The sequence below is a fragment of the Chenopodium quinoa genome, unplaced genomic scaffold, assembly GCF_001683475.1.
Source record: "Chenopodium quinoa cultivar QQ74 unplaced genomic scaffold, ASM168347v1, whole genome shotgun sequence".
In the NCBI taxonomy this organism is placed as follows: domain Eukaryota; kingdom Viridiplantae; phylum Streptophyta; class Magnoliopsida; order Caryophyllales; family Amaranthaceae; genus Chenopodium; species Chenopodium quinoa.
In genome coordinates this window covers 1,522,917-1,536,211 of record NW_018742899.1, presented here as the reverse complement: position 1 = coordinate 1,536,211, position 13,295 = coordinate 1,522,917, and the positions used below count along the sequence as shown (strand labels likewise).

The following is a 13,295-nucleotide window of genomic DNA, read 5'->3' as shown; positions in this document are numbered from 1 at the left end:
GAGTTTACCGATGCTCGTCTTACACCCCCACCAAAACCTAGTACAAGCCAACTTGCCCAAGGGAGATCTTGCCAGCCAACTTGCAGCTCTACTGGATTCTCATCCCTAAAATCACATCTTGATTTTTCTATTGTTGATGCTAAGTCAACTCAACTACAATCCATTACCCTTGATGAATGACGAACTAAATATATCATCTCAGCTAGACCTAGAAATCAAAATTTTAAGTTCAGCTCGACCCACAAGGAGGGTCGAACCTTATTTGGGAAAGGAACTAGTGGTAATTTGGGGGTCGAATTTCCTTACCTTCGGTCATTCCCCTTCGTTCTCCCAAATTAGTCTAGCCTGTTAATCTGAGCCGGTTTGACCCGTTAGGTATTTTGGCTTCGTAGAGAGCTTCATCTTACCTACCATAAAAAAAATAAAATAAAATAAAATAAATAAATAAATAAAATGACTAACTAATACCTTAACTATCATTTGCAAGGTCTTGAAGATTTAATCTCATAAATTCACCTAAAGATATTGATATTGTAAAATTTACACATTAATGATAAACACGACTCCAAACGTTGCGATAAAAAAGGAACGGATTGGAAATATTCGCCTATGCAGTGAATGGACCATTTCACAACAATACAACAATGCTTGACTGCTTGTTAATGCAACTTAAAAAAAAAATCAGTTTCAAGAGTACAGTGGATATGGCAGCTGCTGGAAGTATTGGCTTATTATGTAATCCTCCTATGCTTAGAAGTTCACCATGTTTATCTCAATTCAAAGCTTCATCATCATCATCTTCATGCAATTCTCTCTCTCCTCAACTTCTCAAAACCATTTCTGACATTCATAGTTCTGGTATCATTGCTTGCCTTCGTGCTCCTAGGTATTTCTTTCTCTTTCTTTAATCTTCACATGTTTTTTTTTTTTTTTTTTTCCCAGGGATTTCTTAAGGATATTGTGTTTAATTCTGAAGATTTAGTTCTTCGGATATTGTTATTTGCTTGGGAAACTCTAGGAATTCTTATCCTGAAATTGAATATGGTGGTTACTGTTTTCATGTACTCCCTCCGTTTTTTTTTTTTTTTTTTTATAAGCTAGAGTTGGGATTTTGTACTATGACTTAATTTTGTTACCAATATATAATATATAAATATAATCATATAAGATTTGTCATAATGTCTACTTTTATAAATTAAATTTTTCGTAATTTTCTCTAACCTCTAATTAAAGATATCGATGGTCAAAGTTATATCTCGATAAATGTGCAAATCAAACTCTAGACTATAAAAAAAACAGAGGGAGTAGTTAGTTACCTATCTTAGATTACTCGCATCATTTTGACTTTTTGTACTATGTACGTACCTACCTTGATTTTTTTTTTTTTTTTGGCTAAAGTATAATATTCTTCTGTTTATATTAGATGACACATTTCATTTAGGCACGTTTGCCAATACATACTTTCTAATGCAAATATCCTTGATTATATATCAGCAATAATTATAAAAAATTTGATATTTGAAAAATAGATGTTGGAGACGACCCACATGACTATGTTTTTTCTCAACACGATATCACAAAATGAAGTCAAAGTTAGTTATGTGAATAGTACACAAAGTTAAACTATGACATCTAATATGAATTAGAAGAAGTATATGAAAAGAAATATTCATATAATTAAACATATCGATGGTCAAAGTTATGCATTAAAGTCAAAGTGATGCAAATTTATATAGTCAAAACACACAATGCTCATTCAGTCATTTCGAGGGTATGTTTTTCAATTTTATAATGAACTTGCCACTTGATAAACATTTTAATGCCCTGATAAACATTTCAATAACCCCCTTAAGGAACTTTAGTGATACAAATTGACCTATTCTTTCTAATACTTGTTTAAATAAACAAAACTAACTTTAATACCCTCTTTATTTGCAGTTTTGTTTATAAAGAACAACAAGCTAAGCAAAATTATTGATTTGTTGCTTTAATTTTTGTGTTTCCATGTTTCATTATTGTATGAATTTGCGTTTCTGTTTTTCCCTATGTTTCCAGTTTTTGTTTAGTACTCTTATGCAGCATTAGTACTGAACCAATCAGCTTATATGAGTTATATCTCTTGAATCATTTTTTTCCCTTACGGATTCCTTAATCCTTATACCACCTAGTGTAAGTCCCTAGACCAAGTAGAAGTTCTGTACGAGTAGTACTTAATAAAATGAAGTCATGGCTACTTGGATGGAACATTGCGTTATTGAAATGTTATAATTAACTTGCAATCTTGCATGGATAATGGTAAAACCTCGAATTGTGTTAATGTTATTATGTATAGTCAATATTCATGTACACAGCTGAATATAACTATATTCTTGTCTATCAATTGGTAAACAAGGTGATCAAGTATCTTGGCATAGTTAATAGCTTGGGGAGTTTAAGTCTTAAAGCTTTCTGATGTGTGCATATATAATTTTTGTTTCCTTCATTCATGTTCATTAAAACAATCAAAATTTGAGATCCTGTGATGACAACTGATGAGTCAAGAGATTGGATAACCAGTGTTGTTTTTCATTGTCTTTCTGTAGCTTTACTAGAGTTAAGAAGTTCATTATATAAGATTCAGTCTTCAATTATGAATATTTTAAATATATCAGTGCAGAGCTAGCGCTTGGAGCTGCACGAGCTGCACTACGTGGTGGCATCAAAGTAGTAAGTGATTTTGATTCCAAAGCTTAAATATTGTGTCAAGTGGGTTCTTTTACCATCACACATAGTATATTATTCTATTAATTGCAACTAACTCTAGTTATTGGATTCATGACCTTCATATTGAATACCTTGATTTTTGTCCTTAGTGTTCATATGTCTGAGCTTCCATCGAATCTCTTAAACCCTGGAAGAAACACAAAATATGAAAAGATTTCCATTCTGATCTCTAAGATAATGCATTCAGCATTTCCATCTGTTTGTCACTTGCATCAATTGCATTCTTAATATTTGCTAAGAGTTACCTGCCTACAAATGTGTCCCTTATGGAGCAACAAAAGTTGATTTCCGATTTTCCTATATAAATCTAGATGTCTCTGAACAGTTTGACAGCTACATACTGTATTTTTTTCCCTGCTAATGCTTACTGGAAGTGAGTGAATTTAGCCTGATATATAGGCATTTCTAAATGCTTCTAAATCACATCTCCCCTTGCTTGAACTGCACCCTGTAATTTTTATAAGTAATTTCGTGATTATTCTGACACATTTGCTTTACATCCTAATGTGTAGTTGGAGGTTGTGATGACCACTCCAGGTGTGTTTGAGGTTGTTCGGTTAAAGTTCTTTTTTTTTTTTTTCTCTCTAATTCTGCTTGCAAATTGACTTCATTCTCATTGCTCCTGCCTCTTTGTTGTAGGTTTTGCAACAGCTTGTGCTGGAGTATCCAACAATGACTTTAGGAGTAAGATCATGTCCTCAAGAACTTATTCCTCTATTTTTTTTTTCCAATCTCCATATCTCATTATTTTAGGGTGTTTATGTATGTTGCAGTAGATATATTCTTAGAAATTGACTGAAGTTGGTTCCTTTATGTAAGCATTAGAGATTAGAGGTTGGTTCAATCGAGGAATAGTAGTTGTGCTAGGTTTGTTTACAATTCCATTTAATTGTCAATATTTTCTGCACTCTCTATGGATTGTGTTCCTGACTTGCTTGGCTCTTAGAGATGTCTTAATAAATTTCAATATTGTTTGTCTGATGCATAGATTTCTGACAGTTATGTTGTTTATTATTGAACTTAATCTAATATTTTAGGTAGGAACTGTTCTAAACACCGAAGATGCTAAAGTTGCAAAGAAGGTTGGTGCTAAGTTTCTTATGAGTCCTGCAATGATCAAGGTACTTGAAAGCTTTAGTAGTCTCCATAACCACTTTCTTTTGTAGACTCAAGGAGATAAATATCATTAAGTCACACATATTTAATAGATTATAACGTTCTGAATATTATTTTGTTTGTCAATATATTTGGTTTTCTGTCAAGGGTAGACTCATAGGCCACAATACAATATTCGTCCAATCATGATTATAGAAGTATGATTATGTTTAAAAGGATAATTCATGTAGTACTTATCCGAGGTTTTATCAGCTGACCCTCCTATCTACAGGATATACTTGCTGACATCCAAGATCATGAAGTTTTATACATACCCGGTGTCATGACTCCAACAGAAGTATGATTATATCCTGTCTCCATTTCTTCCTAACAGTTAATAATTGTTCCTGATTCTGATCATTTACACTTAAAACCTAATTTTACTTTTGTCCATTTGCAGATACTGTCTGCTTATAATGCCGGTGCAAGGATTGTCAAGGTAGGGTTTATCATGTTTCTTGTTCTGAATATATCTATTTGGCATCTCTGGCATTCTCTTTGTATTCATTTGTATGAAATAATAGTATGGGGTAGGAGAATTACATAACCGATGTTATGCTCTTGGCTTGATCAGGTTTATCCTGTTTCTGCACTGGGTGGTGTCGAGTATATATCAGCAGTTAAGAAGCCTTTTCATTACATCCCAATGGTTGCTTCTCAAGGAATTAAAATGGGTAACTGTCCAAAATCAAATTTGTTTATCTTATGATTGCTATAATAATTTGTGGTTGTGGTTTTTGGAAACTGCTATTGCCTCTTGATAACAGCTCTAAGATTGTCATACACACAGTAGTATTGTTGGCCTGCAAAGATCAGAAGTTTTTCTGTTATGTAGTATTTTGTAGTTTCTGTATGTTTTTGAAGCTACAACATTAATCAGAAGATGGTAGTGTAAATTTGTTTTTAATAATTAATAAATGTTAATGTTCATATGCTGAAGGTCTAGTAGCAGACTTCATAACTCGAGGAGCATCCGCAGTAGTGCTGTCAGATGCGATTTTTCAAAAAGAAGCAATTGCTCGAGGAGACTTCGATATTATATCTGAACGAGCACAGTTGGCAGTTTCAATTGGCACTGAAGCTAAAAAACAGCTTAAACTAGTATGAGATAAGCTCTTTATATTTATTTTCCTGCTTATTGGTACAAAATACCTGTCCACAATTCCAAAAATGCCTGTCAAAAATGAATTTTTGGGACATTCTGAAAAATGCTATTACAGTGTATTCCTTCATTTTATCAAATATTTTTGCTGATAGGAACCATAGTGTTTTTATATTTTCTTTTGCGCGAACTCGATTAACCATAACAGAAATATAGCATTAACCCTTTTTGGGCTTCTAGTGAAATAATCTTATAAAGATTTGCACATTCTTAAGCTAATTGTAACTAGTGTGTAATACTGATGCAGGTTAATCAGTAACAGTTTTTTCTAATCAAAGCCGGTGGAACTTGTTGATCACCATTCCCTGCACTTGCTTGCACACGTGTATGACAAGGTTTTTGTTGTAAACCATTGCCAAATCGACAAGTAGCTCAGACACCAGCAGATACAGGGCTCATTTCAGAGTTCATTACGCAGTAAGATATAACTGGACTTTGCTAAATCTTTGATTCAGGCTAGATATCTAACAGGTAGTTAGCTGACATCACCCGAAAAGATTGCAATGCGGTTACTTTTTTTCTCTTGTCCTTTAATACGGGTAAAAGGGTAAATTTTCTCCCTGTTAGATCACAAAGATAAAGATGTCTAACTCTTTTGATCATTTATACCCTTTACAAGCCCTCAGGAACTCTATCTCCCACCGTCAGTGGGTGTAATACCACATACTCTGTGGTGATATGTTTCTGAGCAGAATGGCCATCATCAGAACTAGACAAGGCATATTGGAGTGATTTCTTCTATTCTGTTGTTTAATACTTCTTACTCTGTAATTCTGTAGAAAATCTTATGTGACATATGTAGATTGCTGTATTTTTTTCATATGTATGAATGTTACATCAAAGTCTTAAACTATTGGTGTGGTACTGATTAGGAACTTTATCTGTCAATTGCTTGGTTTACATGGTTGCCTGCTTGGACAACTGAAGTTACTGTAATGTATTTGTATTGGGGATATATTTTCGGAAATCTTAGGAAATATTTTGTTAGTATCTTTTGGTAGCTAATAATATCTTTTGTTATCTTTTCTTAGTTTCCTAATCCTATCTCATTAGGGTTACCTTGTATTATATATTCTTTGGAGGTCATTAATGAGAATTAAGCTTTGACGTTTATTGAATTTAGCATGGTATAAGAGCCAAGGTTAATATATTTTTTTCCCTCCATAAACGTCAGTCATGGCTGGCAGTGAAACACCACCACCAAAAATTGAAACCAATTTGCCTTTTTATCAAGGGGCGCATGATAGGCCAGGTGATTTTATAACACCGATTTGTTTAAAGCTAGATAATTTTGATGCTTGGGCTCACGCCATATACGTGGCTCTCTCCTCTTGAAGAAAGTTTGGGTTTTTTGATGGAACCATCACAGATTTCGTGCCGCCCGCAACCAAGGAAGATTGGGTTGTGGTACATTGTATGCTCGTCTCATGGCTTATGAACACGATCGACCCGGAGGTAAAATCTATGCTTTCCAACTATGACAATGCAAAACGTTTGTGGGATGATTTGCAACAACGATTTTGTATAGTGAATGGACCTCGTATTCAACAATTAAAGGCTCAAATTAATCGTTAAGAACAATCTAAAAATATGACTGTTGCCATTTATTTTGGAAAATTAAAGGTCTTGTGGGATGAACTTGCTAAGCTTGAACCTTTAATTAATTGCAAATGTGGAAAGTGCACTTGTAACGTAGGTAGGCAACACGAGAAACGGCGTGAGGATGATAGGCTTCAACAATTTTTACTAGGCCTTTGTTCTGAGTATTATGCTCAAACAAGGTCCAATATTTTAGCACAAGACCCTCTGCCTACGTTGAATAAAGCCTATCAACAAGTCTTTCAAGAGGAGCCTGTACGAGGGTTTGATCGGGTTTGAGAAGAACCTCCACAGGCCGTGGGGTTTGCTGTCCGTACAGGTGCCGCAAGTCGGGGCCGTGAAGGGTCAGGTACAGTGTGTGCCAAATGCAAGAAGGTTGGGCACGAGACATCTAGTTGTTGATCGGATAAGGTGTGTAACCATTGCAAGAAACGGGGACATATTGAGAACAAGTTGTAGTACTCCGTATTTTATAATATTTATATTTTTATAATATTTATATATATAACTTATTTATTTTTATAAATCAAAATGATTCATTTTATTTTAAAAATATTATATAAGTGTGTGTAAAATAATATGAGTCATTAATTGAGACAATAAAAGTGTTTTGAATTAGGTCATCTTTATTTAAATAGTTGGATCAACTTGTTGGAAATTTAAGGACACTTAAGAGCCCAACAAGTTAACCCCAAAGGAAGAAGTTGAGGGGGAGTAGAATTTTGTAATACCCCGTATTTTTACACGTATTTTAATTTAAATCATTATTTTATGAGTATTTAAATAATTTGAAATGAATTATTTATGGTATTTTTTTAATTTAAAAGAATTATTTTAATTAAAGGTCCGTTTTTATTTATTTAATTGTTTTGGAAATATTTTATTTTATTATTTAGAAACTTTAGGGCATATTATTTTATAAAAGGAAATTTAAAGTCAATGGTATTTAAGGAAAGTCAAAGGACTACTTTGAATAAGAGAAGAGATCATTAAGAGTAGAAAGGGAATTTAAGCTTAGGAGGGTTTTAGAAAGAGGGCATAAATACACATCTTATGAGCAAATTAGATCTTGCCCAAGGTGGAGAATACCCAAAGGTAAACTCTCTCTCTCTCTCCTCTTATTTTCTCTCTCCTTTAATTTTCCCCCTCCCCTTTAAAATTTTCATACACCACCACCACACACACCACCACGGTGGCCGGCTGCCACCACCATCACAGCCGGTCGCCGCCGCCAGCACAGGGCCGGCAGTAGCAGCAGCCGTGGGAGGTGGCGCCAGCCACCCTCCCTTCTCCCCCTTGTTGTGCGTGTGTTTTTAAAAAAAAAACAAAAAAAAAAATACTCTTCTTTTGTTTTAAAATTATTCTAGCTTTGATTCAATTATTATTTTTGGGTTTTGTGATGATTTTTATGATGTTTGATTATAATTATTATGTATATAATTTTCAGATTTTTTTTTTTTTTTAATTAAAAAGCCCCAAATTGAAAACCCTAGGTTTCTAAATTAATGTATGTTGATGGAAATTGATTGTAGGTGATTGAAACTATTAAATTAGATGTTTTTAAATATAATTATAGCAATTTTACATGTTTTTATAAAGCTAGAATTTTTAATGAAGGCTATAATTATGTTTCTTGTAGGGATTATTAATTACCCATTAATTAGGAATAAAAGTAAGGGTTTTTAATTAATTTTCAGCTTGTTTTAGAGGGTTTATGAGTGATTTAAAGAGTGTATATATTGCTGGAAATTTATATTGAACCGGTATTAATGTCTCTTTGTAATTTTGGGTTGTAGGAGATTCCAAGTCAGTGACTTGGTGTAGTCGTGGCGATTTTGAGATCATTTTCAAGGTACGTTCGCGTACTTGGTAATTATTTAAGTGTATACAAGCATGCTAGCACTAGTAGAAAAAGTGAAATAGGCACCGCACTTTTCGCACCGGTTCTTGAAAACCGATGGTAAAAGAAATGGGCGTGATTGGGAAAAAGACTTTTCGCACTGGTTCCTATTAAACCGGTGCGAAAAAGATTTTTTAAGAGAGAGAAAAAAAAAGGGAGAAAGGGATTTTGCGAAATCTATTGTAAAATAAAAAAATAAAAAAAAAACCCGGATATACTCTTTCTTTCTCTTTCATTTCCTCGATCTTTCCTCCTCTCTCATCTGATCTGCCTCTCTCTCTCCTCCATTGAAGCGTACTCGAATTTCTCCATTGAAGGGGCTTTTGAGCTTTCTCTCAGCATTTTCCTCAAACTCCTTCTCTCTCCTTCGATCTCCTTCTCCATAACCGCCACTTTCCCTTTCCTTTCTTCTCTCTTTCGATCTCCTTCTCCTTCTCTCTTTCTACAATATTGGAGGTTAGGGTTTCTGGGTGCGTCTATTTTGAATCAATTCGATGTGCGTGCGTCTTCAACAACAACAAATTCGAATCAATTTCGAACCAAAAATCAGAAATTCTAGGTTAGGGTTTCTGGGTTATTTAGCTTTGCGTTATATTTTGGTCTTTTGGTCCAATTATTCATGTTAAATGCTTTGAAATTTTGGGTTTAATTGATGTAACATTGTTTGAAATTTGTTGAAGATGGTTGGAGAAACTGATACCAACAACAATGGAGGTAACAACGGTTTTAATGAAGATAAGAAGCCTGCTCCTGAAATTGAGTTTGAGGCGAAAGAAAAGCGGTGGCGATGAGGGTGATCCCGAGATGCAGGAGATGTGGGATACCATTGCTGGTGGTAATTCTGAGGTGTGGCGATGAGGGTGATCCCGAGATGCAGGAGATGTGGGATACCATTGCTGGTGAGGTCATATTTTTGACTTCGTAGTGTTTATGTTTTTTTATCTTCTTGTGTTCCAGAGTTATTAGCTGTTGATAGTTTGTGGTTTGCTGCTAATTAAAAGTAATTGTCTTTGCTCTATTGAACTGTGCTTGATTCTATATTTTCCATGTACTTGGCTCTTAATTTGTGCTTTAAAATACCAATTGCTAAAGACTTATGAAGTCTAGTCTAGATTGAAATATAGTAGTTGAAGTAAAATGGAACTCGGTTTTACTTTGACAATTTAGAGATGATAGGAAGAGTTATAATTTGCATCTGCGAATGCTAGACTTATGAATTCATAGAAAAACAGCTTACTTTTTGCAGTATGAGAAGATAAAAGGTATATTCTTGGCTGCACTTCAGTAGTTCAGTGTGTTAGCTTAGTGTGGGATCTTGGTTTTTATAAGATTGTTGCCCTCCAAAACTAGTTATGTTTGGGCAATTGTTTATGGGGTTCAAATCATGAGAGTGGTTTTTAGTCCTCATTTGAACTATTCTTCTTGTTTGTGATATTCATGTCTTTTCTACGCAAAATTAGTATTGGTATTTCAATTTACTCTCCAACATACACTGTTGGTCCATTGTACTTCATATTCTATTGCAATAGTAGAAATTTCAATACAGCACTACAAATTTAGCTCTACTTCATTCTCATACTCAAATTTCTCTCTCCTTAATTGGTTGAATTTATTAATCTTTAATTGTTGCCTGCTTATTTAAGTATGATTTTTTCTTCAATTCGGTTTGATTTCTACTAATTAAGTTATTTTTTCTGTGATTCGAGATTAAGGGTTTTTAATTGTGAGGAAAATTTGGGATAATTCAACAAATTTTGAATAATTTTCTGTTAGCTTTGTGTGTCACGATTGAGCATAGAATTGTTACTATAAGAATCACTAATCCTTATTTCAGAGGAATCCAATTACTTGTATTCTACCCACTTGAATAATGCCCACCGCCTGTTCGACGAAATTACCACTTTTGATACTAAGCTCTTTTTTTTATGATCATCGTTTTGGTTCGACCCTTGTTAATAATGTGTGTTGTTGTGATGGTTTAGTTTTTGTTTGTGACGAGAAAAGCAAGATGTTGTTGGTAAACCTGACAACGAGGGAGATTAAGGAGTTGCCGAGTCCGCGGTATGTTCAGATGTTCTTTATCCTTATGCTAGTTTTACTATGTATGGAATTGGGTATGCAAAATTGATCCTCTGACCTTGTAGACCATTTTGGGGGGGGGGGGGGGGGATGCAGATTTACATGATCTATCATTCTCTACTGGATTAGGCTTGACAAATCCCTTCTTGTTCTTTCATTGTTCTTCAATTTTTGTTTTGTTTCCTGTTTTTTTTTTTTCCACTTATTGCCTTTATTAGATCTATGATGTCTAACATTTGAACTTGTATGACTACACTAACTATATTAGCAAGCTTAAGAATAGTTTATCTCAAAATAGCAATGCAAATACTTTAAAAGCATACTTAAGGATATCACATACATAATTGGTACTGGAGAGTGGCTGCAGGACAGCAATTAACTTAATCAACTTATTCCTCATCCTTGTTGTCTGGCATTTATAGTCTTTTGATCAGTTTGCTTAACATTTAATTCTGTGATGATAATTATACCATCTAATTTGCTGCATTTCAATTTGGAGTTGTATGCTGATGTTGGTAGATGCTTTCTCTGACCAAGTGACCAGGAAAGAACCAAATGAATTGATAAAACTTGTCAGATCTCTTACAGTGGAAAGTAATGGAACTTTTGGTAAACTGCTTTGCATAATTTTGATCCTGATAATTGACAGCAATGTCTACGTAATTTCCTGATATAATTGCTTTTTTCTTTTTCCTGATTTATTTCCTCGAGGTGAAACTACTCCAAATAAGCGAAACCCAGCAATTATGGAAGCTAGGAAATGGCAGCAAGAGAAAAGATCAGGCTTAAAGAAAAAGTTTAAGTAGTTAGTACCATTCCAAGTTTGGAGGAGGGGAAGTGCTGTGATATCTGGAGGATTGCTTTATTACATGTTACTCAAACAGAATGTTGTCTTATATAATGTGTATTACTATATCTGCTATCTATATGAGCACACAACTTGTTTTAAGGCTTGTTATTATGATTTTTTTCTGGCTTGTTTTAAGGCAGGATTTCCTTCCTTATATGAGTAGTGTTATGCTTCTTCTTCTTCTTTAGTCTGCTTAGCTTATACCTGATGTGACCATCTCCTCTGCAGACTGATAATGATATTGAAGATTCCGATGATGAAAGGTACCTTTCATGCTTTTTGGCTATAAACCTCAGGCTTTCAAGATTACTGGATTGTTTGTTAGATGCACTTGCTCCAAATGTTTCTTTTTGTATTTTGCCTTAATTTTTATGGTATTTGTGTGTGTGTCAATGTGCATGTATTTGTGTGCGTGTGAGAGAGGGGGGGAGAGAGAAAGAGAGTTGATGCTATATGGGTTTAGTTCCTTGCTCTTGTTGAATGAAGTTTGTTTATTTTACAGTTAAATCTTTATTATTGTAACATGTGACTTTTCCCCCTCTATTTTTATTTACGGTTAAATCTAGGACTCTTTTGGATGAAGGTCAAGTCTGAGCAATTATGGATAAAATCAAGCAGGTCCTCACTGCTAGCTCGAGTAGAAAAAGAGAGGTCAGAGAGGGCTAAAGTAGAGGACTATGATGCTGAAGAGAGTAATTTACTTAAAGAGGAAAATGAGCAGTAAGAAAAAGAGAGAGATCAAAGAGGGCCAAAGCTTAGAAGTGAGTCCCCTTGGTTGAAAACTGTAATCCTTGGTGTGATCACTTAAGTGATCACCCAGCCAGCCTGAACAGAGCAGAAACAAAGCCACAGAAGCAGAACAGATGCCCAGCTAGCTTGAACATGACAGAGGTACAGTAGCGCAGCAGAATAGAAACAGCAGCACATCAAACAGCAGAGCAGCCTGTCAGCCTGAACACACAACAACACAGCAGCCAACACAGCAGCCACCAGCACAAGACCAGGACAGCTCCTGCTGGAACTCAGACTAGGAACAGGAGAGCAACACAGAACAGTAGCCAAACTGAAGAAAAATAACAGTCACTAAAACAGTATGCTGTTCTTGAGCCCTTGCAGCCACTTACAATGTTGTCTTGTCTATTTTTAATGAAAACATGTAACTTTATATATATGTTAGTGTTTATATGTCAATTTAAGTGAAAAAAATGCAAAAAAAAAAAAAAAAAAATATTGGGGCATTTTTGGCACCGGTTTTGGAATAAAACCGGTGCTAAAAGTTTTTTTTTTTAAAAAAATTTTGGCCACCTTTTGCACCGGTTCAAAGCAAGAACCGGTGCTAAAAGTTTTTTTTTTTAATATTTTTGGAGACTTTTCGCACCAGTTCACATCAAGAATCGGTGCGAAAAGTCTTGGGATTTGGCATCCCTCAAATCAGAACCGGTTCAAAACCGGTGCGAAATGGGGGTTTTGAACCGGTGCTGATTAGCAATTTTTGCCTAGTGTAGGCTTTGTTTAATTAATTCCAAGGTAGTATCATGATAGGTGTTGGTTGGAATTGTTGATTGGATTGATGTTGGTGATTGAATTGTGAAGTATGAATTATTTGTGGTGAATTGATGATTGAAATTAATTATGGTTGCATGTTGAGTATGAACTACACTTTTATTATTGTCATGATTGAGAGCATGTTTAGTTATTAAACTAAATGTTAAATTTGGTTTGGAATATAGAAAGGGAATTTTATTGTGGTTCATATAATTTTTATTGATTCTTTAAGTATGGGAATT

General features: G+C 34.6%; 2 protein-coding genes across 14 annotated transcripts; both read left to right on the top strand.

Annotated features, from left to right (window-relative positions):
• Positions 1-25: 25 nt before the first annotated feature.
• Positions 26-6,096, top strand: LOC110727099 (putative KHG/KDPG aldolase). The gene is made up of 10 exons (XM_021906642.1): positions 26-886; positions 2,652-2,706; positions 3,276-3,311; positions 3,403-3,447; positions 3,801-3,884; positions 4,151-4,216; positions 4,319-4,357; positions 4,493-4,592; positions 4,859-5,019; positions 5,328-6,096. The coding sequence occupies exons 1-10, from the start codon at positions 645-647 to the stop codon at positions 5,337-5,339; spliced, it is 840 nt and encodes a 279-aa protein (XP_021762334.1). The 5' UTR covers positions 26-644; the 3' UTR covers positions 5,340-6,096.
• Positions 6,097-9,060: 2,964 nt separating this feature from the next.
• Positions 9,061-12,735, top strand: LOC110727096. 13 transcript variants are annotated; one of them, XR_002512475.1, is made up of 5 exons: positions 9,061-9,138; positions 9,260-9,483; positions 10,562-10,640; positions 11,737-11,771; positions 12,075-12,735. XR_002512475.1 is itself a non-coding variant. In XM_021906638.1 (5 exons), exons 2-5 carry the CDS (start codon positions 9,367-9,369, stop codon positions 12,230-12,232), a joined length of 384 nt encoding a protein of 127 aa, XP_021762330.1. In that variant the 5' UTR covers positions 9,061-9,138; positions 9,260-9,366; the 3' UTR covers positions 12,233-12,735. The 13 variants fall into 13 exon arrangements, 1 of the variants encoding a protein (XP_021762330.1); XR_002512470.1 differs by adding an exon at positions 11,196-11,267 and having other exon boundaries at positions 9,260-10,640; positions 11,370-11,771; XM_021906638.1 differs by having other exon boundaries at positions 9,260-9,478.
• The last annotated feature ends 560 nt before the right edge of the window (positions 12,736-13,295 follow it).

Coding starts and splice junctions, on each gene's coding strand:
- LOC110727099 (XM_021906642.1), top strand. CDS start 645: ATGCTTGACTGCTTGTTAATGCAACTTAAAAAAAAAATCAGTTTCAAG. Junction 4,217..4,318: donor GTGTCATGACTCCAACAGAA/GTATGATTATAT, acceptor GTCCATTTGCAG/ATACTGTCTGCTTATAATGC. Junction 4,593..4,858: donor TTCTCAAGGAATTAAAATGG/GTAACTGTCCAA, acceptor CATATGCTGAAG/GTCTAGTAGCAGACTTCATA.
- LOC110727096 (XM_021906638.1), top strand. CDS start 9,367: ATGAGGGTGATCCCGAGATGCAGGAGATGTGGGATACCATTGCTGGTG. Junction 10,641..11,736: donor AAGGAGTTGCCGAGTCCGCG/GTATGTTCAGAT, acceptor TCTCCTCTGCAG/ACTGATAATGATATTGAAGA. Junction 11,772..12,074: donor GAAGATTCCGATGATGAAAG/GTACCTTTCATG, acceptor GGTTAAATCTAG/GACTCTTTTGGATGAAGGTC.